The 24,753-nt window shown below is 54.8% G+C and overlaps 2 protein-coding genes across 5 annotated transcripts in view; one reads left to right on the forward strand and one right to left on the reverse strand.

Annotated features, from left to right (window-relative positions):
- Window positions 1–3,426, forward strand: part of ATP6V0D1 (ATPase H+ transporting V0 subunit d1) — a 45,396-nt gene extending 41,970 nt beyond the window's left edge. For all 4 annotated transcript variants that reach the window (XM_026080953.1, XM_026080956.1, XM_026080954.1 and 1 more), the window contains 3 exons: window positions 95–271; window positions 1,224–1,301; window positions 1,886–3,426. In XM_026080953.1, the coding sequence (XP_025936738.1) occupies window positions 95–271; window positions 1,224–1,301; window positions 1,886–2,047 (417 nt within the window). In that variant the 3' untranslated portion in view covers window positions 2,048–3,426. The remainder of the gene's footprint in view (window positions 1–94; window positions 272–1,223; window positions 1,302–1,885) is intronic.
- HSD11B2 (hydroxysteroid 11-beta dehydrogenase 2) overlaps window positions 2,800–24,753 on the reverse strand; it is a gene marked incomplete at its 5' end in the record, with an annotated part of 30,144 nt that continues 8,190 nt past the window's right edge. Inside the window, 4 exons of the mRNA XM_026080957.1 lie at window positions 2,800–5,219; window positions 6,407–6,544; window positions 7,474–7,659; window positions 7,955–8,167. Of these exons, the coding sequence (XP_025936742.1) occupies window positions 4,861–5,219; window positions 6,407–6,544; window positions 7,474–7,659; window positions 7,955–8,167 (896 nt within the window). The remainder of the gene's footprint in view (window positions 5,220–6,406; window positions 6,545–7,473; window positions 7,660–7,954; window positions 8,168–24,753) is intronic.

The raw sequence follows: 24,753 nt of genomic DNA on the forward strand, positions 1-24,753 counted from the left end.
GCCTTCTGATGTGTCTCTGCTCAGAGCAGTGTCAGTATCTACCAGTTTCTGGCAAAGTCACTGCATTCCAAGGTAAAATGCTCTTCTCCTGCAGTTTGAAGCTGATCGGAGGGCCTTCATTATCACCATTAACTCATTTGGTACTGAGCTCTCCAAGGAGGACCGAGCAAAGCTGTTCCCTCACTGTGGCAAGCTCTACCCCGAGGGCCTAGCTCAGCTGGCCAGAGCAGATGACTACGAACAAGTCAAAAATGTTGCTGACTACTACCCTGTGAGTATCTCGGGTTGAGGGCCATGAGGACTGGTACAGGAAACTGCTCTGAATTGGATCTTCTGGGGGCTCAGGAGGAATTTGTGGACTGGCAGCCTGGGTAGGGGGTGCCCATTTTCAGCTGACAAATACTATTACTCCTGTGCTATGTTTGGCCAAAATGGGAGTTGGCCTTGCCTGGGCTCTGAGTGCCTGAGTTGCTGTTGGCTTGTTAGTCACCCCTGCCGTTGCAGTGGTGATGGGCAAACCAGGCGTGGGGCCCTGCCCTCTGTTCCCCATCCCAGGGTGGTGGGACCGCGCTCACCACATGCCCTTGAGGTAGCAGTGTGGCAGCAGTGCCAGTTTCTTTGGCTAGTGGGGGAAAATGGCACACAGCATTTCTCGCTGAAGACGCAGATCTCCAGCACCCAGTTGTCTGACTGAGCTCTGGTTCCATCAAAGGGGAGAGGCTAACTGAGCAGCACGGCGGGGAGGCACACTTTAGAGGTGTCTGGGTTTTACTCTTGTGCATAGCTGGGAGCCTATTTGGAGTCAGAGAGCTCAGTGTCCCCCTACTGAAGCAGCAAGGGCATGTGCTAGTCTGCATGGACATGGGGGCCTGGGCCTGAACACTCTGGTCTGTACCTGGTGGGGACATGCCTCACGCATCCTTCCTGCAGACTCAGTGATGATACAGCCTTGAGCTCTGCACATTTCAGAGAAGGAGTAGGATCTCTGGACAAGCCTCTATCTTTCCTGGGCTTGCCTTCAACTAACTCCGAGTGGTGTGTGTGCAGTGCAGCCTTGGCAGGGTCTTGTTGCCAATACTCATGTGAGTGCAGGGCGGACTGATGGCTTCTCTGTGTCCTCTGCTGACCTGACATAGTGGTTTGATGTGCGGGACCCAGGAATGCTGCTGATCTTGGAAGGTTTGGGGATTTGGGTACATCCTTCTTATGATGTCTTCCTGCAGGAGTACAAGCTGCTATTTGAAGGTGCTGGCAGCAACCCTGGAGACAAGACCCTTGAAGACAGGTTCTTTGAACATGAGGTGAGTGGGCACCTGAGGCATTTCTTGACACACGTCTGCCTGTGCCATTTGCAGAGCTCAGGGTAGCAGCAAGCTTGTCTGCAGCCCTGTCAGCAGGGCTCCAGAGCATCAGTGCTGTGGTTGAACAGAGTTCAACCACAAGGAAGGAAAGAACCCTCTGCTCCAGTGAGAGTGGTGCTCACTCCTGATGGCTGTGACCCCAGGGCAGGTGCTCAGTCCATGCTCTCTCCCCAGACAAGTTAGAGCAGTGTGGGAGGCAGATTTGGGCTGCTGATGGATGTTGGTCTATAGATAGCAAAAGCAGAGGGTAATTACTTGGGAAAGGAGCCAGAGGGAGTATCCTCACAGCACACCAGGGTATAAATGCTTCCCCTTCAAATGTCAGAGCCTTTCCTGTCTGAGCCATGTGCTATAGGTTAGAGCTCGTGCAGAGCAGGTTAACTGTGCCTGAGCCCTCTAGCCTGCTAGGGAAGGCATGCAACTTCCAGGCTGCTCCACACTTGTGTTGACTGTCTCCTTCTCCTGTAAGAGGAGAATCTAGCAGAGGTAGACAAGTGATGTTTCCTCCTCCTGGCTTTCCCCAGGTGAAGCTGAACAAGCTTGCTTTCCTCAACCAGTTCCATTTTGGAGTCTTCTATGCCTTCGTGAAGCTGAAGGAACAGGAGTGCCGCAACATTGTGTGGATTGCAGAGTGCATCGCCCAGCGACACAGGACCAAGATTGACAACTACATTCCTATCTTCTAACCCTGCCCTGTTCCCATATGACCCTCCTGCCCCTGGAGTCCAGAGGGACCCTTGTCCATCTTCTACATGTTCCCTGAGTTATCCCTTGCCCAGGCTCCAGGGATGTCTCATCTGTGGAACTGGCTCAGTTGGGAAACTGTACAGTTACTAGTTAAATTATTCACAAGCTGAAGTTGTTTGAGTTGTGTGTGCTGTGACGGGTCCAGAGGGACCAGTGGCACAGGCTTGGCCCTGTGCAGTTGTGTATCAGGAGGGTTCCCATTGTGTAGCTAGTAGTACCTGTGTCACTGTACTAATCTGCTGTATGCGCTTATGCTCACAGAGCAGGCACCAGCCAGTGGTTGCTGCCTCCAAGTGGTTCCCGCTACAGAAGGATGCATCAGGTCTTCAATGTCCAAATCTCTTCTCTGTCAGTGCTCTGAGAATGCCTCCTAGTCAGTGCTGTCCCCATGAGGCTTATTCTGAGTGTGATTTATAGTATAGCCAGTGCTGTTGTGTGATCCCTGCATCCCCCTGTAGCAAACCCTGTCGTGGGAGAGGCTGACCAGCCCTGGCTGGGACTGGGACAGCACCTATGGGAAGGCGAGGACAGAGCCAGAGCAGAGCACATGCAGTGTGTTCCTTCCCTCTCCGTCAGCATTTGCACTAGTGCAGCCCCTGCTATGTCCTCAGAAGCAGCTCTGGCTAGTCTTCCTTCTGGCCAGGAGCTTGGAGGGGATCCACAGCCTGTCTGAGGTCCTTCCTCCCCCAAGTGCCCCTGGCTTGGAGCTTACCTGCAGTCCCCAGGTGTGTCTGTCACAACCATGCAAGAGTCAGGGCTACTTCTGGCTCTGTGGTTGCTGCTGTGTTATGATGGAACCTCTGCACTGGCTTAGGGCAGGTGTCCAGGCTGGTGCAGTCCTCCCAGCCCACATGGGGTGTCTGGGCTGGCACTGTCATTTAGCCATATGGGCAAGCCTGGCTGTTCTGCCAGGCAGCCCTTGGGGTCTGGCTCCACTTGGTCGCTGTGGTTAGTGCAGAAGGCATGTTGGCAGAGGTGCCTCCTGTCCTGTCCAGGCCCTGCCCCTTCATGGTCTGTGTTTAGGAGATGGGAGCCAAGCCAGAGCCATGGTGTGGCAGTCCAGCTCCCTTCCTGATGTGTGACATGGCTGGCTCCCACTTGTGCTCGAGGTTATTTGGCCCTACTGGGAGATGCCCTGTGTTGGTGCGGCAGTGAAGAAGCTTTGCTGATGGGAAACACGTATGCTCTGTGCTGCCACTGGGAAGGTTGATGGGTAAGAGCAGCCCTGTCCCAGCCTGTGCTGTGGTAACTTCTGCGGTGTCTGTTATCCTGGCCATCCTCTTTTCCTTTTTGCACCAATAAATATCTGCCTACTGCACTGTGCTCTCCCTGCTTACTTGGATCTTAGGTATGTATGAGCAGGTGCCTGCTTCAGCCAAGGGGCTGGTGTTGGAGGCATCAATTAGTGCTTGCTGTGGGAGCTCTGCCTCCACAACTTCTGGATAGCTTTGTGCATGCCCTATGTCCTAGGCAGCCTTCAGTTAGGCTGGCAAGGGCATAGTCTCACTGGTTGAGTGTGGGTCTCAGCTACTGTACCTCTTACCCAGGGTACTTAGATGTTTGTAGAGGACCGTGACATGGCCCCTGCCTGACTTGGGGCACTTGCTCCTGCCATGGATAGACAAGGCAGAGCTGTCATGACACCGCAGCACAAGCAGCATACAGTGCCCACTACTAGGTCTGTGGGTGCAGTTGGGTGCTGAGCTGGTAGGTGCTTGAGAGGAGATGCAGCCCTTGTTGCCCATACTTGCATAAGAGGCTGCATGGGAGTGAACCATACAGCTAGGGAGCTTGGGACTGTGTGGCAGATTCCCTGGTTTTGCTTGGTTTTCCCTTGTTCCCCAATGCCTGGGCTTCCTGCACAGAGCTGCCCATGGAATCAGAGCAAAGCAAAAGGGAGCCTTTGGGGTAGAGGGGGATCAGGGGAGGGTGCAGGTGCCTGCTCTTTTTGTCAGGCTATGCCTAGGGAATGCATTTCCAGCTAACATCCCCTTGGCTAGATATCCCTCTTCTGATACTGCCTGTGGCATACCGGGCCCTGCTAACCCACACAAGAGTGTTACCACTGTGCTCAGTGCACAGCTCGACTCAGTGCAGGGCTGGGGACCAGCTCTGTTCTCCTGCTTCTATGGCACGACATCCCTGAACAAACACTGTGATGCTGTGCCACAAAAGTTGACTGCAAGACCCACTGGCATATTAAGAACAGATTTATTTAAAAAGTGATAATCACATAGTTCATCTTGTGAAGAGCTCTGCAGCCTGGCGTGGGACCCTGCTGTCCCTGGGAGCACATGGAGTGTGTAATGAACTGCGATGAGGCAGGCACAGGGGATGGCATAGCATTGGGCAGAGGGTCATGGGCCTGACCCACCCAAGAGACAATGGAGACGAACACTTGCAGCTCCAGCAGCAGCAAGGAAAATGTCACATAGCTGAGAAACACCCGAGGTACATCCCAGTGTGTCGTGCAGAAACCCGGAGAGTCAGGCAGGAGGGGCCACATTGCAGGATGCGCGGTTAGAAAAAAATACAAAAACGTGGTCTAGAAAATGCTGATTCTCACACAATAGAAAATAGATCTGCCTGATTTCGGAAAGCAATTTGGTTTTGTAGCTAGTGCTGATCGTTCCCATGCGGCGCACAAGGGCAGGGCTGGAGGCTGTGCACACACTCAGGGGCTATCTACTGTGGTGCTTGGAGATTACAGGAGAAGGTTCCCTCCTGCCCCACGATTGCATGCAGGCCAAGGTCAGGCCTTCTTGATGTCGTGGTGCTCTTGCCTCAGTGCTCTGGGCAACTTGGGGTTGATGAAGAATCCTTTCAGGAACAAGTCTCGGACAAAGTAGGGCAGGTAGCGGTGTATAAAATACATGAGCCCGAGGCCCTGCCCCGGGTAGTAGCGCACAGCTGGGTTGGCAGCAAGGAGCCCATCCGTGATGCTGTTCACCACCGCACTGAGGTCCTCCACAGCCACCTTCATGAACTGGATGAACTGCCGGTTGATCTCCTCCACGTAGTCCTCACCATAGTCCTGCAGCAGCTTCTGGGGCAGGCTGGCCACCAGCTGCTGCTTGCGCAGGTTCCAGAATGCGGGGTCGCATGTTGTCCCTGCAATGACATAGGCACTGGTGAGCCGTGCTGAGCCCAGGTGCCCAGCAGACCTCGCTCCTGCCCTATGCCTGCCAGCACTTGCCCAACAGCACTTCTTGCCCTGTCCCACAGTGCCCTGCCTCCACCTCCAGTCCCTCTGTATTGATGCCTGCAGCCCCTTCACCAGCAGCCCCTGCTCCCCAACATCCCAGAAAGGAGAGGATGTATTTGCCAGGGAGCAATGGTCCCTCTGAAACACTGACAGTTACCAGACAGCATGGGAAAGTGGTGTGGGAGTGAGATGGTGGTCCTGGTGCCTATTCATAGCTCAAATGCCATAGAGACAGCTTGCAACCTAGAGTGCTCCAAGGTACCTATTCAGTGGCGCCCAGAGCACAGCCTGGGTCAAATGCCTGGCCTTTGAGGCATTACTGTAAAAGTGGCTGGCCGAGCTGGTGCTTGCTGGGTTTAGCCAGCTCCTGTGGTCGAGGACCTGTTGGCAGGGCCTGGCAGGGCTTTGATTCTGACCCAGAATCTCATAGAGTAATGCTGCCACCGGAGAACCCAAAGGCCACAGAGAGCTCCCACCACTGTGGCATTCAAGCTGCTTTAGTCACTGTCCCTCCATGTGGTCCTCTTGGTCCTGAGGGATGCTGCTGGGGATGCCAGGGGTTCTCTTGAACACCTTGCACTGCATGGGATAGGTGAGACCACATAAGGCTGGTCTCTGTGGGGAGCTGCTCAGACTACAGCAAGGCACGCAAAATCTTCTGTCATGCCAGCATGGGCATAGATCATGCTGGGAGCAAAAAGGTTTTAATGGGAGATAGGAGTATCCAGGGGGCAGCACTGAGTGCTAACCCTCTGCTGTGCATGCATGCTGGTTATATGCATATATACATAGGCTCAAAAAATATATCCTGTACTGCTAGTTTCCCTCTGCTGCTGTTGATCTATCACTGCCTTTTATGCCTTCCCAGGGGCTCCTGGCCTATCTCTGCTGCTATAATGATATTTGACTGTAAGGCTGTGGGAGCAGATGGCACTCCAGCATTGCTCGTGTGGCAATGCTACCATGACGAGAGCCGTTGCTGAGAGTAAGGGCAAAAATAACCTGGCAGGTGCTGCAAAGCCCTGAGTCCTAAGCAGCTTAGCTTGGCCAGCTGTGGCAGTGCTGCTGTGTGAGTGGATGCTGACCCTCTTACCTGTTTTGTAGTAGCCAGGCAGGATGAGACTAACTTTGATGCCCCAGGGCTGGAGCTCACTGCGGAAGGTGTCCATGAGAAGGCTGAGCGCTGCCTTCGAGGTACCATAGGCCGCCAGGCAAGGAAATGGCAGGTCACCTTGGAGGACAGAAAGTGCAAGTGAGCAGGCTCATGAGGGGCTCTGTACATGGCCAGGCCAGCCAAACCCAGTGCCACTAGGAAGGCTTTGCAGGGCCATATTGTGCATTCTTGGCCTCTGTGCAGAGAACGGGCTTAGGTTTTGTTTTGCTGAGAAAGCATCTCCAGTTTGCTCCAAATGAAAAAGCTTGTTTAATGGGAAAAAAGTGGGGGGAAGGGTAGGCTGTTTTTCCCTCCCCAGCCTTCCATATCGCTGGTTGGTGTCTCTAGTCAAGGCACATGGCAGATGTGATGGGGTTGCCTATGCTCCTCTGCACCCTGCCCCAGGTGAGCAGCAGGGGCAGCTCAGTCCCCTACCACCTCCTAGTCCTGTTGGGCTCTATGCCCCTGGGACATGTGTGCACAGACCCACAGCTCCCTGACTCTGGGTGCCAGCTGTGGGGCTCGTTCCTGCCCTCAGCTCCTTCTAGGGTGCCTGGTACCGGCCTGGTGGGGTGCAGGGAACGGCTGCTTCAAGGTCACCAGCCAGAGTGGGTTGGGGAAGAGGACAAGGCACCCAGCGCCTGGGCCCAGGGAACAGGAGCCATGCTGTAATGCGAGGATGCTCAGTACACACCCCTGCCACAGGTATTGGGGTGCCATGGCACTCACAGGCCAAGCAGAGGGACAGTGTGTCCATCTGGGGAACGCTGAGGTACTGCTGACCACCCCTCCTGCTCTGTCACCCTATCGACACCTGAGATGGCTGTGACTGGTGGAGAGAGCCTGGACCCCCACATAAGCAGACCTCATATTATAACCCAGCTTCTGCATTCAGTTACTGGGGTTCCCTGGCAAGCTGTGGCATACCGCCCAGCTCTGTGCTATGTCGCCTTTTCTCCCAGAGGAGTCCCAGCTCACTGCATGGCTGCGGCGCTGGAGCTGCTCACCCGCAGGGCTGCTCACGGTGACGATGCGGCCGCCGGCAGTGCGGAGCAGAGGCAGCAGCCCCTTGGTGAGCTCCAGTGACCCGAAGAAGTTCACCTCCATGCAGGTGCGGAACTTGCCCAGTGGTGAAAGCTCTGCATCAGCAATGGTGTCATTGAAGCCAGCGTTGTTCACGAGGCCCCAGAGCCCTGTGGGGATGGAAAGCTTAAAGAGATGACCCAAGTGGGACCTCCACCTCTGGGGTCCCAGCTGTTGCCCCTCTCATGGTGGTCCTTTCAGGGGAACCATGAGGTACCTAGGGACATGCCTATTTATAGGAGGCTGTAGCTGAGGGTGCAGGCTGTGGCAGGGGTATCTGCAAGGATGCAACCCACAGGGAGGGGCCAGAGGCCAGGCACAGCCATCCCAGATGCAGGCTGCAGTGCTGAGAACCTGGGGAGCTGTGTGCAGTCTCAGGGCCATGCCAGGGACCTGCACTCCTACCTGTGCTGTTGGTGTGAGCCTGGATGTGCTGCAGGACACGTTGGATGTCTTCTGGCTTGGTCAGGTCCATTTGCAACAGTGTGAGCCTCTGCGAGCAGCTCTTCTGCAGCTCCTGGGCCCCGGGGCCCTGCAGGTCCAACACGCTGGCAAACACCTGGAAGCCCATGGCATCCAAGTGACGTGCAGTCGCCTGCCCAAAGCCAGAGTCACAGCCTGTGAGAGCCAAAAGGAGCCCTAGAGTGGTCAGTGATGGCTGCCCCAGCCTCGGTGTCCCCTGCTCCAAGAATCTCACAGCCATCTGGCTTTGCATCTGCGTTCCCAGGGATAAACCCAAGGGGACCTCCCTGCCTTCCTCTGGCTCACTGGCTCCCCCAGGATAAGCCCAGGTGGTCCTGATCCCCCAAGCCCAACAGGGTGAGCCAGGTGTGCAAGGCTCCCCTCCAGGTCCACGTGGCCCTCCCAGGCTCTCTGGCTGGTGTCTTGGGCCACCCTCCCATTCTCTGCAACAAAGCGGCCCCAGCCCTCCACCCTGCTCTGGAGGCACTGGTTCCTGACTACCGAGAGGATGTGACCTTGGCCTAGGGTGTTCGCAGGTCACCTAGTTGCTGTTTTCTACCTCCCACAGGAGGAAGAAAACACTCTATTATCTGCAAACCAATCACCCAGAGCGTGGCTCTGATGCAAGCTGCAGATAACGCCACGGAGGGCAGGCTCGGCAGTTGCAGGCACAGCTGCTCTCTGGGCCCTGTTGTGCCTCAGGAATTCAGACAGGGCACTGTGAGGCCCAGAGGTGGTGGGGTTTAAACCAGTACCAGGTCACATCTGTTCCAGCCTGCTATGACTTCCTCAGCCATCATTAGGAGCTGACACAAGCCTAAATGAGAGATGCTGCTTTTCTCTGAACACTTTTAGCCTCCCAGAGATTCTCCTGTGATGCAGCCTGGGGGCCAAAACACACAGCAACCCCCACACACGCACACTTGGCTAGGGCATCAAGAAGATTAAAAAAAAAAAAGGGTAATCCTGGTCTGCTCTTACAACCCCACAATCTTCAACAAGTCCCATGAGAACGTCCCACAGGAACATGGGAGCACTTGGTGCTGCTGTGCCTGTTTCCACCCTTGCCTGCCTTCCTCTCTGCACCCTGAAATTTTCTGTTCTTCCTCTCCATCGTAGTTTTACCAGGCAGCCCAAGCAAGACCAGCACTCAAAAACCCACCTAGCACCATCTCCACGGCTGCAACTACACTGCCTGCATGCAGGTCTGTACAGGAGATGGATGCGTGCGTGCAGGTAGACATGCATGATGTTACTGCCTGTCCTGTCACAGAGGTGACACAGCACTAGCAGAGCTGACTCAGCACTAATAGAGGTAACTCAGCACTAATGGTCCCCCCCTGTGGTATTCCCCCACCTGGGAACCGAGGTTTGTGCAGGGCTCCTGGGACTAAACAAATCCTCTCCCAGGCAGAGACGTGGACAATGCTCACTGCCTGAAATGTTGCATTCCTCCCCCCACCCTGCCCCAGCCTAGCCCATCGCCAAGTCTCGGTGGTGGGCCCCAGATCCCAGCCCCTTTCAGCACAGGTTTATAGCTGGCACATTCCTTGCAGCACCTCTGCCTGCCTGTCCTGCTTGCCATTCTTCACTGACCCCAAGCTCTCTGGCTCTGCACCCCTGGGCTGCCAAACAGCCCCAAATTACCGGCGCAACCCCTCAGGCAGAGGTTTGTTGGGAGGTGCAGCATGGTGACAGGGGCATGTCCCTGGCTGATGCACGGGGCCAGGAGCGGCAACTCCCAGGCAGTGGCAGAGTCAAGCAGGTGGCAACAGTTGCAGAGCTCAGGGCTCAGCGGAGCCAGGAGCCCGCAGGGATTGTGGCCCCGGGCAAGAGAGGGAGGGATGAAAACAAACAAAGCCAGCAAGGTACAGCATGTTCCTGGGGCTGATGGCAGTGTTGATAGCTCTGCGGGGGGAGCCCGTGCCACCGTGGCCAGCGGCCACATTAACCATTAACAGGGGAGCTCTGTGGGCAACTCAGGAACACGCAAGCTCTGCAAGGCCAGCTCCATGGCCCTGCTCCCATGCATCATCCCACCTGGCCCTAGCAGGGGCCCTGGCACTCTCGGGTGCTCCTTGAGGCACCCCGTGACCTGCACTAGGCGGGACAGGGGGACAACTAGAGCAGGTCTTATCCAGCACACCACCTCCAGCCCCAGTGTGATGCAGTTATTGTGCACAACTGCTCCGTGCGGTCCTCCCACAAAGAGGTAAAAAAGTGAGTTTAATCCTGCCCTTAGCCGGACCTGCTTTTTTAAATGCACCAGCCTGATAATGGGTGGTATCCAGAGTCCACAGCCAGCCACGTGACCAAGTCACCCTGAGATGCATAGGGCTCATTGCTGGTCCAGGCACTGCCACCCTGCTCTGTGGGACTTGGTGTGCCCCAAAGCAGCTCTGGCTTCCCCAGCTTGGACCCAACCGGAATCCTTATGGCCAGAACCCTTCCTGCGTCTGGGAGCCCCCTGGCTCCTGGGGAAAAATGCAGTGCAGAGGGCACGCAGGGTGGCTTCAGGGTGGACATGGAGACCAGGTGCCAGCCTTGTTTCCCTGATCAAGCATGCTGCAGTTGGGAACAGGGCGCTGCCAGCTCCAGCGCTTTGGGAGCTAGATAAGCTGTTCTCAACTCAGTGCCTGTGGTCCAGTCCCAGGCGCTAATTTACTTTATTGCTGCGTCATAAATCCATAAAGACCCTGGACAAATGCCAGGGTGATAACACACCCCGGAGATGGCCAAGGAGGTGCTTACCTGGCAGGAAGCGACTGTTAGCACAGGCACCTGGAGGGACCCCAGCCCCACGGGAACCCACAATGGCAGGGAGGGTCCTTGCACCTCGAGCCCTGTGAATACCTGGCCTCATGCCCGGCAAGACACAGTGGCTTCCTCAGCCCTTGGGCTTCTCCCAGAGCCTGTTGCATCTGGGTTGCCTGAGTCATGACACCACTTAGCCATAGGAGCAGCTCAGACAAGGTCCCCACCTTGGCAGAGAACCCCCTTGGGTGCCTCAGGCTGGGCACAAGCCACAGGCTGGACTCCCAGCTTTGAGCTGGGCAGATTCTGGCCAGGCCTCTGCCTGCCTTTCAGTCCCTTCTTCATCCTGGGAAACCCATGTTCTGAGGCCTGGCTCCCAACAGGATCCAGCATGTGGGAAGCTGGAGGCCATGGACACCCTGCAGGCGGGCCTGCTGTGGGCATCCACTGGGTGCCTCTGAGCCCTCCCCAACTCTTCTCAGGATGGCCATGGCCACAGTGGGGCCCAGCACCTGAGGTGGGGGCACGAGCCAGTGTTTAGCCGGGCCAGCTTGATGTTGGCCAGGGCATCTCAGCCAGCCGGCTCAGCATGCCAGAGGGCTACCTGCCAGGACTGGGCGGTGGGCAGCAATAGGTAGCTCTGCAGATGCCACCAGCTTGCCACGGGTGCTGCAGGATGCCCATGCCATCTCTTGGCAGGGCAAGCAGCACACCCACCTCTCCCCTTCCCTGGAGGAATGGGAACAAGTCGTGCTGCCAGCAGTCGGTGAGATAAGGTGCATTTCGCATTTCCCAACAGGGCAGGAGAAAACTGCAATAAAGATAAGGTTTAAAAATAAAAGCACAGTTGGCCGTGTCCCTGAGGCGGCTGAACTCCACAGCCAGCATCCTGCCTGCTCCTGCCACCTTTGCCATGACACAGCTACCCGTGCTGCCTCCCTCCTCGCCTGGGGCTGAGCTCTGTGGGATGGGAAAAGCTTCTGGCTAAAGCATTAAATGCCCTGTTTTTTTCTCCCAGCAGTGTGGGAGGAGGCAGTGGAAGCCATGGGGCCTGTCTGTACTTCTCAGGGGAACAGGAGCGTCCCCAGTAGCCCCACACACAGCAGTTTGCATGTGTGGGGATGTAGCACAGGTCCCAAAGAGCTGGGACCAGCTTCCTGAGGCAAAGGGCAGGAGCCAGCTGTCACCTCATGGCCATACTCCCTCAAAATACATAGCAACCTCCCCAAAGGCTGGCACAGGAGGCCACAGCAGGAGCCAGGTTTGTAGGCTTGTTTTGGCTATGCCCAAGTAGGGAGCAAATTCCGTGAGGAAGAGCTAAAAATGCCCTTCCACATCCATACGCCAGCCAAGCCAGACCTCTTTGGGACAGGCCTCTGAACCGGGCAGCAGCTGGCCCGCTAGGACAAATAACTAGGGCTGGTTTGTTTGCCGCAGAGGACTGGGGCAGCCAGAGGGTTTGTTTCGGAAGTTTTAATTTATTCACACAAAAAAAAAAAAACCCTCCTTGGAGGCTGGCAGAAGGCCCAGGGACAGGAGCGCTGGCGGGACAAGGGCGGTGATGCTCTGGTGTTATTTAAGGTCTTTGCTGATGTCTGGCGGAGGAGGTTAACGCGCTGCTCAAATTCCCAGCTGATGCTGAGCTGGCAGAGCAGGGAAGCGCTGCAAGAAGCCAAGAGGGGAGACATGGGAAAAGAGCAGCAGCAAAAATTCAGCGTGAGAAAAGGCAAATAAAGTGGCTCCAGAGCCCAGTCTGGGGGAGGAAGGAAGCTGAGGTGCTGGAGCAGGCAGGGGGTGAGCCCTGGGAGTGCAGGAAGGGAGCAGGCAGAGAAAGTGGGCTGCAAAAAATAGCCACCCAAATGTCAATTCACCTGGCACCAGTGCCCAATGGGGCACTGCTGGGTTTGTATCAACACTTGCACTCCCAGTGGATACCCAGATGATGCAAAGGGCCACCCTTCCTCCTGAGTTCTTCACGGGAAGCTTCAAAACAGCTGGTTTTATTCGAAGTTGGAGCCAGTGTTTGGTTTTGCAGTTCTCTTGTGCCTTTGACTTTCGGGAGTGTTGGAAAGGCAGATGGACAAACCCTGCTTGAACCAATGCATGCTTTCAGAGCTGGAGGAGGATCCTGACTCCCCTGCACCCCAAGTAGAGCAAAATCCATTTTGTGACAGTGAGTGCTGATCCCCAGATGTACCAGGGACACCATGATGGGGTATCACCAGCAAGGAAGAGTGGGAGGAAGGCTGCAGGAACAGCCAGATGTCTGCCTGGCTCGCAGGAGCATGCTCAGGCGCTGCTCATGGGCCTGCTCCAGCATCATGTTAAAAGGGCATTAGATCACGGAGAACAGAAACACAGGGATGCAATGGAGAGCACGAATTAAAAACTTGGGGCCTGAGGCACCTGGTCCAAAAGCACTGAGCTTTGCCAAAGGGTCATGCTTTCTCCATGTGGCTACTAGAGCATGACCTGCTAGCCCCTTTGTAGGAAGGCTGCAGAGGCCAATTTGGGAGACACACAGATGCTAGCTTGGCCACAAGCATTGCTCGGCATGAGCTCGGAGGAGCTCCGGCAGCCCCTCCAGGGAGCTCTGGAGCCGGACAGTCTGAGCTGGCTCTGTTGATGCCGGAGTTGGGCACGCTTCCTTCAGAGGATGCTGCAGCGCCTCATCAGGAGGAGGCTCCAGAAGCCAGCTAGCACCCTCCCCACCCCCATCACCCCCTCACGTGCCAAATGGTTTTGCTTCCATCCTGTTGGGAGAGGAGAGGGAACCACATCAGCATTTCAATCCAGACGCCACGCTGCTGAGCTCAGGAGTGGGAGAAGCCGAGAGCTGTGGGGACCGTCAGCACGGAGAGGCGCGGGAGTGTATCAGAGGAGGGCCGGCAGGGCTCTAAGCCCACATCAGCTCCTCCCTCCCTCTCCCAAGCCTGCAATGCCAAACAATTCCCCCACACTTGGGCCCTGATCCAGCAGCAGTTGAGCACATGCTTCAGCATTTTGCTGAATTGGGAGCAGAGGCCATGCGGAGGCCAGTCTCGGTTGCAGAATCAGGAAGAGCTCAAATCTGGATTGCCCAGAGAGACTCTGCTCCACACCCCCGTGCGTATGTGGCAGGGACCTGTCAGCCCTTCTGCAAATATGGGTAAATGTATGCCCAAAGGGTTCTCCATCCTCTGCCTTTTGCTGAAGCAGCAGGTCCATCACCAGGCTCTGCAGCAATCCCCCTGGGGCTTTTCAGAAAGTTTGACCAGTAACTTGGAGCGTGTTTGGGCACCGGAGGAACTGAGCCTGTTCCGGTCCATGAGAGATGCTGTGTAACAGCGATGAGATGCATTGACACGAGTGCTCAGGCCAGTGGGGAGGGTGACTGAGCCCAGCTAGCTCTGGGTGCCCTAGGAAGACTCAGTTTTGTCCCAGAAAAGCCAGTAGGGATCATTCTGATCTCTGGTCCATCCCTGATCTAGTCCTTCCTGAAACAGAGACATCCTTTTATCAAACACATCCAGGTTCAGTTTAACATGGGAGTCAGCAGCAGAGTCATGGTAACTGCCAGAGACCTCTTCAAAGCTAACTTTGATTTCTAGCCACTGCACCTAGCTGGAGCTTTTCCTCCAGGAGAAGAGGGCTCCATCCGCTCCAGGTATTTTTGCATGACAAGTCCCCTCTTTAACTGTCTCTCTAATAAGCTAAAAGGCTTGTCTTCTGGCAACTCCTTTGGGGTGGCCTCTCTCCCACCCAGCTCGGGAAGATGAAAAGGAACAGTCACAAAGCAGCTAACCATGATGTGCCCACAGCTGCCTTGCACAGCACCAGAGATACCACTTGCTAGCAAAAGCAGCAACCCTGGAGGGTCTGAGCTGTGCTGGCACAAGAGGAATTGGCTGGGCACAGCTCCTGGCCAGCCTTGTCCCACCTGCAGCCTCCACTGCATAGCTAAGGTGAGCGGTAGGTACCTGTTACGCTATTTTGCTGCCATACTCAAAGCTGTGCCAGGGGCTCACATACTACTCACTGATGCCACGGTTCCAGTTTGGTCCAGGCATGTTCTCCCTAGGAAGTCAGGCTGCACACCACACTTGCTTTTTACTGTATCAGGTATTGTTTCACCTGCAGCTAGCACCAAACTTGCTGTATGGAGACACACATTCAAAACTAACACAGCAGTTTGCTGAGCAGCTCTGAGACAGGAGATAGATAACACAGCTACCAGACAGGCAGTTTGCATCATGCTGTCAAACCATGACCTCCCACTCTGCCCACTGTGGACATGGTATGAGATGGAGGGCTGGTGATGTGGGTCATCAAATCTCACCCTGGCAGGACTCAGAGGCATCCTAGGCTGAACTGTGTGCTGTGCCCAGCAACATCCCTCTGCCTCTCCCAACAGTGATCCTAGTTTGCCAGGGGTGGGACAGAGCTCCCAAACCCACTTCTGAGCCAGGCATGATGGCAGGGAAAAGCAAGGAGCAGACACAAACCTGGTCAACCCTGAAGATCACAAATGCATCTTGGTGTAGAAGCACCTGTGGCTTAGAGACTGGCAGGTGTCTGGGAGCAGGGGCAGCACCCTGAGACCCTGCCACGATACACCCTAGGGACCCCACAAGCTGGACCCCCAGTCCCTGTTGCTCTGCTCCTCCTGTGGCCATCCAACAGGCCTCCCCCAGTGCTGTGGCAGCCATGAAGGGAGCAGCACTCCAGCCTAGCACTGCCTCATAGTAGCTGGCTTTTAGGATCGAGACTGTTACCGGGTTTTGCATGTTAGCACCAGGGAAACCAAAGCTTCCCCTGCCTTGAAATGCGGTCATGGATGGAAGCTGGAGACCGGTTGCCCTCGAACCGTGTCTTGCCCCAGCCACACATCCCTCTGAAGGACTGGTTCTGTGGGGTTAGCACAGGTGGTATAGGCACCAGACAGCCCCCTGGACACCACTCATGGGGCATCAGGCTGCTTCTCACCATTCTGCTCCTTCACTAGCTCTGCTGTGGCAAGGGAAGGCAGTGGGGCTGGCGCTGTCATGGGATGCCAGCAGTGCTGGTGAGGGGGAAGGCCTGTGGTACTCAGCGAGTGCTGACCTTGCAAGAGCCAGTCCCACAGATGGGAAGGTCAGAGGCAGCCCTCATGGGTCTGGAGTTCTCTCCAGACTGGATCTTCTGGTTTGGATGCCCCGTGGGCAAAAGAGACGATCTCAGACAGTCTGGCAGGGATCGGGGCCAGCAGTCTGAAAGAGCTGGTAATCCCAAGGGATGGGCAGCCCCTGCCACGGAGCTCCATCCCACCTGACCAGCATCTCAACAGGTGCCCAGCAAAACTGAGGCAAGACCAGTCCTTTGGGGGTACTCCATTTCCAGGCAAACCCAGAGGAGGCCAAATTCCTGCCAGCACTGTGTCATGCATGGCAGATCATCGCATCAGGCTTCATTCCTGTGTACAGCTATTTCATTCAGAGCAGCACCATCTTCCCTCCCCAGCTCTGCAGTGCTCTGCTCTGTTGAGCCAGGCACCCTCTGCACCCCAAGAAATCCTGCCATTGCTCTGCTGGGGCTGGGTGAGGTGGGGCAGCCCACGTCCCCAAATCCCGGAGCCATCCCATGACATCAGTCCCAGCACCCTCTGCCAGGTACCTACCTATCACACAGAGATTTTTGGGCTGCATACCCCACCAGCCTGCTAGAGCTACCTTCCCAAGAAGTGTCCATCGCCAGCAACCCCGGGACCCAACAAGCCCGCACAACCCTTGTGCTGGAGTATGGGGAAGCTCCTTCATGTGACAACGGGCCTACCGCACAAGAGTCTCCACTGGTGTCATGAGGTCAGTCCCATATCCTGCCCCTCCCTACACTTCCTTTGCCAGAGCCCTATCACCAGCTCAGGACCAAGCCAGTGAGTTGAAGGTGCCTTTGCACCATCCCAGGCTGTGTTTTGAGATACAGAGCCTGGGATGAACCCAGGTAGTCATGGCTGAATCTGAAAGATGTGACAGATCTAGAGGGTGTGAAGAGGCAGCAAAAGTCACTGCTTGCCCACAGCCTTGAAAATCCAAGGTTTCTCCCCTCACAGCTGCTCCATGTTGCCGATCACAGCAGGCTGGCATTTCTGCCCTTGTCTCTACCAGCATCTCATGTTTGTGCCAAAAGACAGTTTATTGCAAGAAAGGCATGGGGCTAGGATGGCGCCAGCCTCAGAGACACCCATCGGCCACAGGAGAGCTTGAAAGACAAAGCCAAATGGATTATACTCTGGATTTGCTGTTTCCACAGGCTCAAGCTCAAATCCTGCCTGGGATGCCAAGTTAAACAAGGTTGATTCCTTGCTCATAGATGTTCCCTTCTGGCACACCAGAATTTACCATTGCTGGATTCAATTCAGCAACAGCAGCTCCTTCACACGCCTGGTGAAATGGGAGACTGTAGCTGGATGTAGAGCACAAGGGCTAAATGCAGCACCGAGCTGAGGGCTTCATGGCATGAGAGCTGGCATCTGGGAAGCAGACACACAGGTGCTAGACTTGTCAGGACAAGCAGCTGGGCTGATCCCAGCACAGGGGGTGGAGTGAGGCCTTTGGTCCAAGCAGCAAGCCTGAGAGCAGAACCAGTCAATGCCTGGGACTCACGTCTGGAAATGCCCGATGAAGACATCTGGCTTTTGTCTCTAGGGACCAGTGGTACCTGGGCTGTGTCTTTGCTGTGCAAGCTGGGATCTGACAGCTGCCCAGCGCTGGGCACCCCACCCAAGAATGGCTCTGTGAGGGCTGTACAGGCAAGAGGCTGCTCATGCCATTCCTCTGCCCTGTCACAGTACCCTGGCTCTCCTGCTACACGCACTGAGCAGGCAGCCATGGGAGCCTTGCTCTGGGGCAAATATGGCACTTTTACCCCACTGCAACCACAGTGCTCAAAGCCATACACACGCACCACTCACCAGATGCCTGGAGACCGGTATGATCACTGCTGAGTCTTTTTTTTTTGGCACAGTGAAAAGGGGAGCTTTACTGGGAGTCAAAGGATGCTTCATCCCTAGGAAACTACTCACAGATATAATGGCAGCCTGGGAGAAAGCTGCAAAGGCTTGTTGAGCACATGGAGCAGGGACAGGCCTGGTCAGAAGTAACAGCTGATGGAGGGGGACTGGCAGAGAGAACAGGGAATGCAATGACATAGTAAGGGATGGATGAATTAGGGATCTTCACAGAGACCTTCCAGATGAGAAAGCCCAAGGCAAGACAGCCCGTTCAAGTTGATAAAGAGGAGGTAGCACTAAGCAAGATGTAAAGAGTGCAGACAAGAGACTAGCTGTGTGCACACAGAGCTGGAGCTGCAGAGAAAGCTCTGCCTTATAGGCTCCACAGCCTTGCATCCACATTGAGACATGCTAAGGCTGTTCAGGTCAGAGAAAGAGCTGTGATGTCTCCTGCACTGGTGGAGAAAGGGGAAGAGAAAGCAGAGAGAAAGCAGTGTTGAGAAAGCAGACATTGAAGCTAGATTGGAATGTCTAAAGCAGAGGGTGCCTGCAGAGTCAGGCAGAGGAACATGTGTCCTTTGCAGGATGAGCTGATGGAGCAGCAAGGGGAACAGGAGCTGAGACAAGGTCTGAGATGGGAGCCCCAGCCAGAGGCAATTGCCTGGAAGGGTGCAAGCAGTTGGGTCAAGCACAACCACCAGTTTGGGGGGGCTGGAGATGGGGGGCTGGCACTGAGCTTTGTTCTCACTGGGAACCATCTCAGCCCAAGCTGGAGCAGCTCCTCCAACCAGCGCATGAGGCTGCAAGAGCTCAGCTGAGGGACCTGGTGCTCCTGCCTTGAGGGAGAAGAGACAGAGAGGCACAAGAGAACAGGAAGGGGTTAGAAACAGCCCAACAAGAAATGGCAGATTTAGGTACAGAACGAGCAGATTTAGGTACATCTGGGACCTGATGAGAGAGGAGCTGGACATCCTTCCTGCTCCCACACCATCCTTTCTAGCAGCCAGGACTGAGAAAGAAGACTTTGCTGATCCCCACTGCTTATCCACAGCAACCGTGCGCTGGGAGGAGATGCAGTTCCTCAGGAACATCACTACCCTCGTCCTTGCTTGTCCCACAGCCCATGGCAGGCTGCTGCCTCTACTCTTCAGCACTAAGGACTTACCCTTGATGCTCAAAGCACCTGGGAGAGGGGAAAGGAGCCATACAGACTGACCCCATAGCCAGGTTGCAGCTCCACATTGCTGCACAGCCATCAGTTGGTGCACCCACCCCATCCAGTCATTGCAAGCAGACCCAAGAAGCAGTTCCACAGAGGGCATAAGGCAACACACTGAGTGTGATGGCATGCTAGCATGAGGCACACTGAGGACACCCTCCAGGGAGAGGGTCTCCAGTCATGGGCAGGGCCCAGTCAGGAGGAAGCATCGAACAAAAAGCCATGTGTCTGGGGCAGGGCCCCAGAGCCAACACCTCCTGGATGCCATGCAAGTTTGAAAGGAGGAGTGATAAACAGGTGATGTCAGCCTGAAACGAGAGAGAACAAATTCTTGGCAAGGCCATGTGGAGGGAGGAGACTGGAGGAGCACCTGTGCCTGCAGCAGCTGAACTGCAACAGCCACCCACCAGCCCACAGGCTCTGGCCAGGTCAGCATCTCTGCTGGCCAGAGCCAGAGTTGGCAGCACACCCATGGCATGTATGGGTCTGCAGTCAGGCATAGGGCATCTCAGCAGATGCTACCAGCCACCTCCTGGGAGATCAGGACTTCCAGGCATGCCATGGCCCTATTCAGCTCCTGATCTGCTGGAAGGTGGCCAGTGGCATCAGCTGCAGGGAGCAGGCAGCACTTGGCTCCTGGTTAAAGGCTGGTTCCCTTTGCAGCAAGCTGTGGAGCTGCAGAAGGAAAGCTTTGGAGGGATGTGACCTCTAGGCCAGGAAGCATCCGCACAAAGGAGACAGGGTGTCCTTCCACCTACCAGGGGTTTCCTTAAGCCATGTATTGGAAACAGCTGCTACTAGCTGAATTTGGGCATGGAATGCTTCCTGCCGCCCAGGATGCCCTGCTCAGGGAGAGCAGCCTGGCCCTCCCAGCAAGGCTGGGCTGGGTAGAAGAGTGCGAGCAGCTCCCATCCCATAGCACCCAATGGTTCTGGAGGCTCCCACAGTCAACAGGAAACCACACCCTGGTCGATGGCTCACACAGAAGCATGCAGCACTGCTGCATGGGCAGCAGGGTCAAGGACTTCCCCCTGGATTTGGTATTCCCTTAACATCCAGCACACTAATGGATGGGGCCAGTGTGGCAGGAGCTGGCTGTAGCTCCAGCCTGTACTCATGCTGCTTGTCCTCAACGTGCGCTTTCAGGAAGCAATAAACCAAACTAAACTGAGGGAGAAGCCTTCAGAGAAACTGAACCCCATTGTTGCCCCTGCCAGGTGAGGGGCTGAAAACAGGCAAGCACAAAAGAACCCCCTCAGTGGCCCAGGTGAGTGTTCTTGCTGCTCCACAGCCTTCCCCTTGCAGCCCCTCCTTGGGCAGGACCTTGGCCAGGGAAGGCATCCCCCATCCCTGGGAGCCCCCAACTGCCATGAGCCAAGTATGCAGGCCCATGCAGTAGCAGGGAGATTAACAGCCAGAGTGTTGACAGCTCAGAGCCCACCTTGGAGCCCAGGATGAAATGCCACACCTGTGGCCCCTGAGCTGTCCAGAGGCCACTGCCTCTGGGGTAGAGGCATCTTGGGGCCAGGCAGGACCAGAGCTACTGCGAGGCTTGCAGACTGCAGCTGTGATGCCAGACACAGAGCCAGGAGGCAGCAGCCTCTCCAGGCACCCAAGCTCATCACCCCCAACAGAGCAGAGTCAGTCCCCATAGCACCTAGAGCCCCAGCAAGGGCAGGGTGTAGGGCCCAGCAGTCCACATCCCTCCCTCAGACTTTAAAGCTGTTCACATAGTTCCTTTTATTACACTTTTTTATTTTAATAGGAAACCCTTTGAAATAGGACCCTAGCTCAAGTCTGCCCTAGTCCCAGCCACAAAGAGGTCACCAGCCTCTTTCAAACAATGTGTCTGCACAGAGCAGCAGTCGGTACAACCGGTCCTACTAGAAACAGATGGCTGTTTGTCAGCAGGCTGCTCACTCTCCTCCCCAGGGTTCACCAAGAGCTCGGGCAGCCTTTTCCAACAGGCTGCAGGTGCCTTGTACTAGGGCTGGGTGAGTTTTCCCCTCCTGGGCATGGCCATGGGATGCACTGGCCAGACATTCCAGGGCCTGTGCATCCCAGTGCCCAAAGCTTTCCTGAGAGCTGGAGGAAAAAAAACTTGGGCCTCTTTGGTGCCTTATACTCCTTGAGCAGGGGTAGCACAGGGCTGACCTGGGGCTGGGCAACAAGGTTCCTGGCTGCAGCGCCCCACAGCAGGGTTGCAGCTGGGTTCCTCCACAGGTCCCCACACTGCAAGAAACCTGCAGCCACGGGCAACAGTACAGAAAGCACACGGCCCTGCTGGGGGTGCTGGCTGGAGCAGCATGCAGAGCCTTCGAGGGCCAGATGGTATGAATTATGAAGGATTAGCCAAGTGATTATGAAGCATTATGTGCTGTAACCTCCACACAGAGAGATATGTTTCACTTAGCAAACCAAAGAGAAGGGGAAAATGTGATTTTTCTGCTAGATAACTCAAAGAAGCGGTGCCCAGCCTCCTGCATTGCACAGAAGATAAAGAGAAGCCCTCGAGGACTGTGCCTATTTGCAACCAGGACTCCTGAATTAAAGCCAGTTTTTCAGAAGCAGACACTGGCGCTAACGCACCAGAATTTGTGGACCCAACATCACAAGAACAGGCCTGAGATAAATCACAGTAGGGAGACGCAGCTTTCCTTGTCACTATCACAAAGGGCCACTGAGCCACCCAGATGCCTTTTCTGTCCCTGACAAACTGAACAGTGCATGCTGTTTTCAGCTTGCTCATTTTACCAATGTCAGCCAGCCAGGTGCAAACATGGGCTAATAAAGCAGCAAGACAAATACGAGGCCCAGGTATACTGCAAGTAGCTCTAGTACAACAGGGACAGAAGTGATCCCACCCACCTTCCCATGAAGGTGTGTAGAAAGAAGTGAGCAGTATTTCACAGCAGTGCCTAGTAAGATGTTGAAGGACAAGATTTCCGCAAGAGCTTGGAGCAATTTGCAGTCAGCCTTGGTGCCTCAGAGCATGCTTTTGGGAGGGTGGCTTAACACGTGGATCATCTCAGCAGACTGAACTCAGTCTAATATATTGCATCCATGGGAACATCAGATGCCTGTGTGAAAGCACTGGGGTTTTCTTCAAATGTAGGAGCAAGAGGATTAGGAGCATCTCAGGAGATAACCCAACCCTGGTAAGGCAGCGCAACCAGTCACAGGCAGTCAGTGAGGACTGACCACCATCCAGTGGGTCAAGGGCCTGACAAGGCACACAACACCAAGCACATCCCCATCAGCAAGCACCAAAACATATTAATCCCAAGCCGTTACACCAAACACTTCTGTGAAAGCCTGTGCCTGAGCAAGATGCTTCTGCAGCAGGTGAAGTGCTACGAACCATCGCTGAGGCCAGGCCTCAGTGTGCTACCGCTGCACCAGGGCTGGAGGGAGGCTCGAAAACAACTGCTGAACCGAGCGCCACGGAGGAAGTGACTATCCTCTGAGCAAGAATTACTGTGAAGTTTCAGGGTTTCGCAGAAAAAGCATGCAGGGAATTTCTTAGAATCAACAGCTCCCCACCTCCTCCCGCAAGATGTGATCATGAGCTGTCTCAGGCTGAAGTGAGTGGGCAGCTTCCAAGAGGGGAAATCGTCTCCTAAAGAGGTACCAACAGTGGGATTTTAATTTAAGGATTTGAACCTCCTTCCTGCATGTTTCCCATACTCGACTGTTGGCAGTGGGAGCGGTGATGTACCAGGTAGGGACAAACTAGGTTTAGAAACCAGAAACAGTGCGGCTATAAACCATCCATCCCACTAAGGACAGGATGTGAACTCCAAGCTCCATCTGGGAGAAGATCACTGTACAAATATTGCCTGGGAAATGATACAATTTGTACCTTTCATTAAAGCTAATCTAAAATTTATGTCCCCCTAAAGAAGATGAAGTTGTAAAGAAAAGCTTCAGAGATAACTGGGTGAACAATCACCTTAAAACAGAACATGACGAACCAGGAACGCAGAGCCTAAGACACAAAAGTGATTCATCGGCAAGAACTGTCAGTGGGGAAGGACACCCACCAGCCCAGGGCCAGCCAGGCTGCAGCCTGACAATTGATTGAGATAGCTGCAAGCCAGCAAACACCTAGCCTGGGAAACATGCAGGGAAGATCAGAGCCTGTGCACAGGCAGGCACCAGCAAGCAGATCAAAGCCACCACTAACCTGGCTCAACATCCTGCAATGTCTGTGTATGCCTGGACCCTTTGAGGCCATAAGAGTGTGAAGAGCGAGATGCTGAGAGTCAGGCTGGAAATTAAGATGGCTAGAAAGCTCTGCCAGCCACGATCCCAAAGCAGTACTAAAGATGCTACCAAGGAATAAGGTGAAGGTTGGAATCTGGGAGGATCAAAGAGAGCAAGGCAGCTGCTGGGAGCATACCTGGAGCAGTAGCAAAGATTTGATGCTGTGCCTGCAGCAGTCACAGCTGGGCAAGGTGCCGGGCAGAGGCCACAGGCATTGCTCAGAGAGCATCCCTGGGCTGAAAATTGGCTCTCCAGGGATTTCCAGCAGGCTGGAGAAGTATTAAATGAGACCTGTACCCATCTTCCATGTTCAATAACACATCAACACCCCCCGCTCCAGAACACAAAAAACTCCAGCAAGGAGAGGGAACCTAGCATGTGAAGCACAAAGTCACAACTGCAGCCTGCTACAAGCAAGGGCTGACCCATTCATACGCAGCAGGAGGGAAGATGAACTGTTCTGTTGTAGAGCACTGTGAGCCACTAACACTGCCGTAGAGGCAAGAGGGCTCCCAGGACATGTCAGGGAACATATCTCTAGCAAAGACTGCAAAGCACCACAACAGCTGGGGGGGGGGGGGGGGAGGAGGTAAGACCTCCTCACCTCCTCTGTAAGGTCAAGCTGACCAAGTGGTGGGTCAGGTCCAAGGTGGGGAAGAGTCCTGCTCCAGAGCACTCCAGGTCTGAACTGCCATCCAGGAAATGCAATGCAACCCCATGAACTGCAAAGTGGAGCTGGATAGATCACATGGGGCTGGGACAAATGCCACTGGCAGCAATGCCACCGCTCTGGGGCAGCACTGACCAAAACAGTCATTCCAGAGTGAGTGCAGGGGCTCATGATTTCAAACACCTTGTTTTGCAGCACTTGTGACACTGTACTGAAGCTATGAGGATTTTACTGGAGTTAACAAAATACCCCTAGTCTGATGCAACTCAGTTTTAATTTGCTTATAAGATGCCATCTTGTTACTCCTGTTGCTGCAAGAATAAACTCCTGCACAACCCATCACATCCCACAACCCCCTGCCCAGGCGTATAGAAAAACAGTTTTAGAAACTGAGCAAACATTTGAGTGAGCATTTTCTGAGCTTCAGCCAAGACAACTTTTGAAATATATTGAACTTGGTAGATTTCCAGGCTATTCACAGGCAAGAGCTACCCAAAGGCTACCCCAAGCCACATTAGCCACTACCGTGCCCGATATAAGTTGCGAGGCCTTTCTCCCTCATCTACCACCAGTATTTCCCACCAGCTCTTCAAAGTCAGAGCTTGGGTATCACAGGATGACTTTGGTGCATTTTCCCTCACATGTGGGAAGGAGTCCCTTCACACTGTTTTGGTTGGGTATAGTCATGTTGAGCAACTACTGCCTGAGCTGAAGAGCAGCAGAGGGCAGCACCCCACACATGTCACTTGCTTGGGACAAGTCATTGTTGGCATGAGTAGGGCCCAAAGTGCCACCTGAAGCGCAAGGAAAGTCACCATGGGAAGGCTGCAAACTCCAGGTTAGGGAGTTTGTCCCCACTAGATATC

The sequence above is a fragment of the Apteryx rowi genome, unplaced genomic scaffold (genome assembly GCF_003343035.1).
Source record: "Apteryx rowi isolate R43461 unplaced genomic scaffold, aptRow1 scaffold_531, whole genome shotgun sequence".
NCBI lineage: Eukaryota > Metazoa > Chordata > Aves > Apterygiformes > Apterygidae > Apteryx > Apteryx rowi.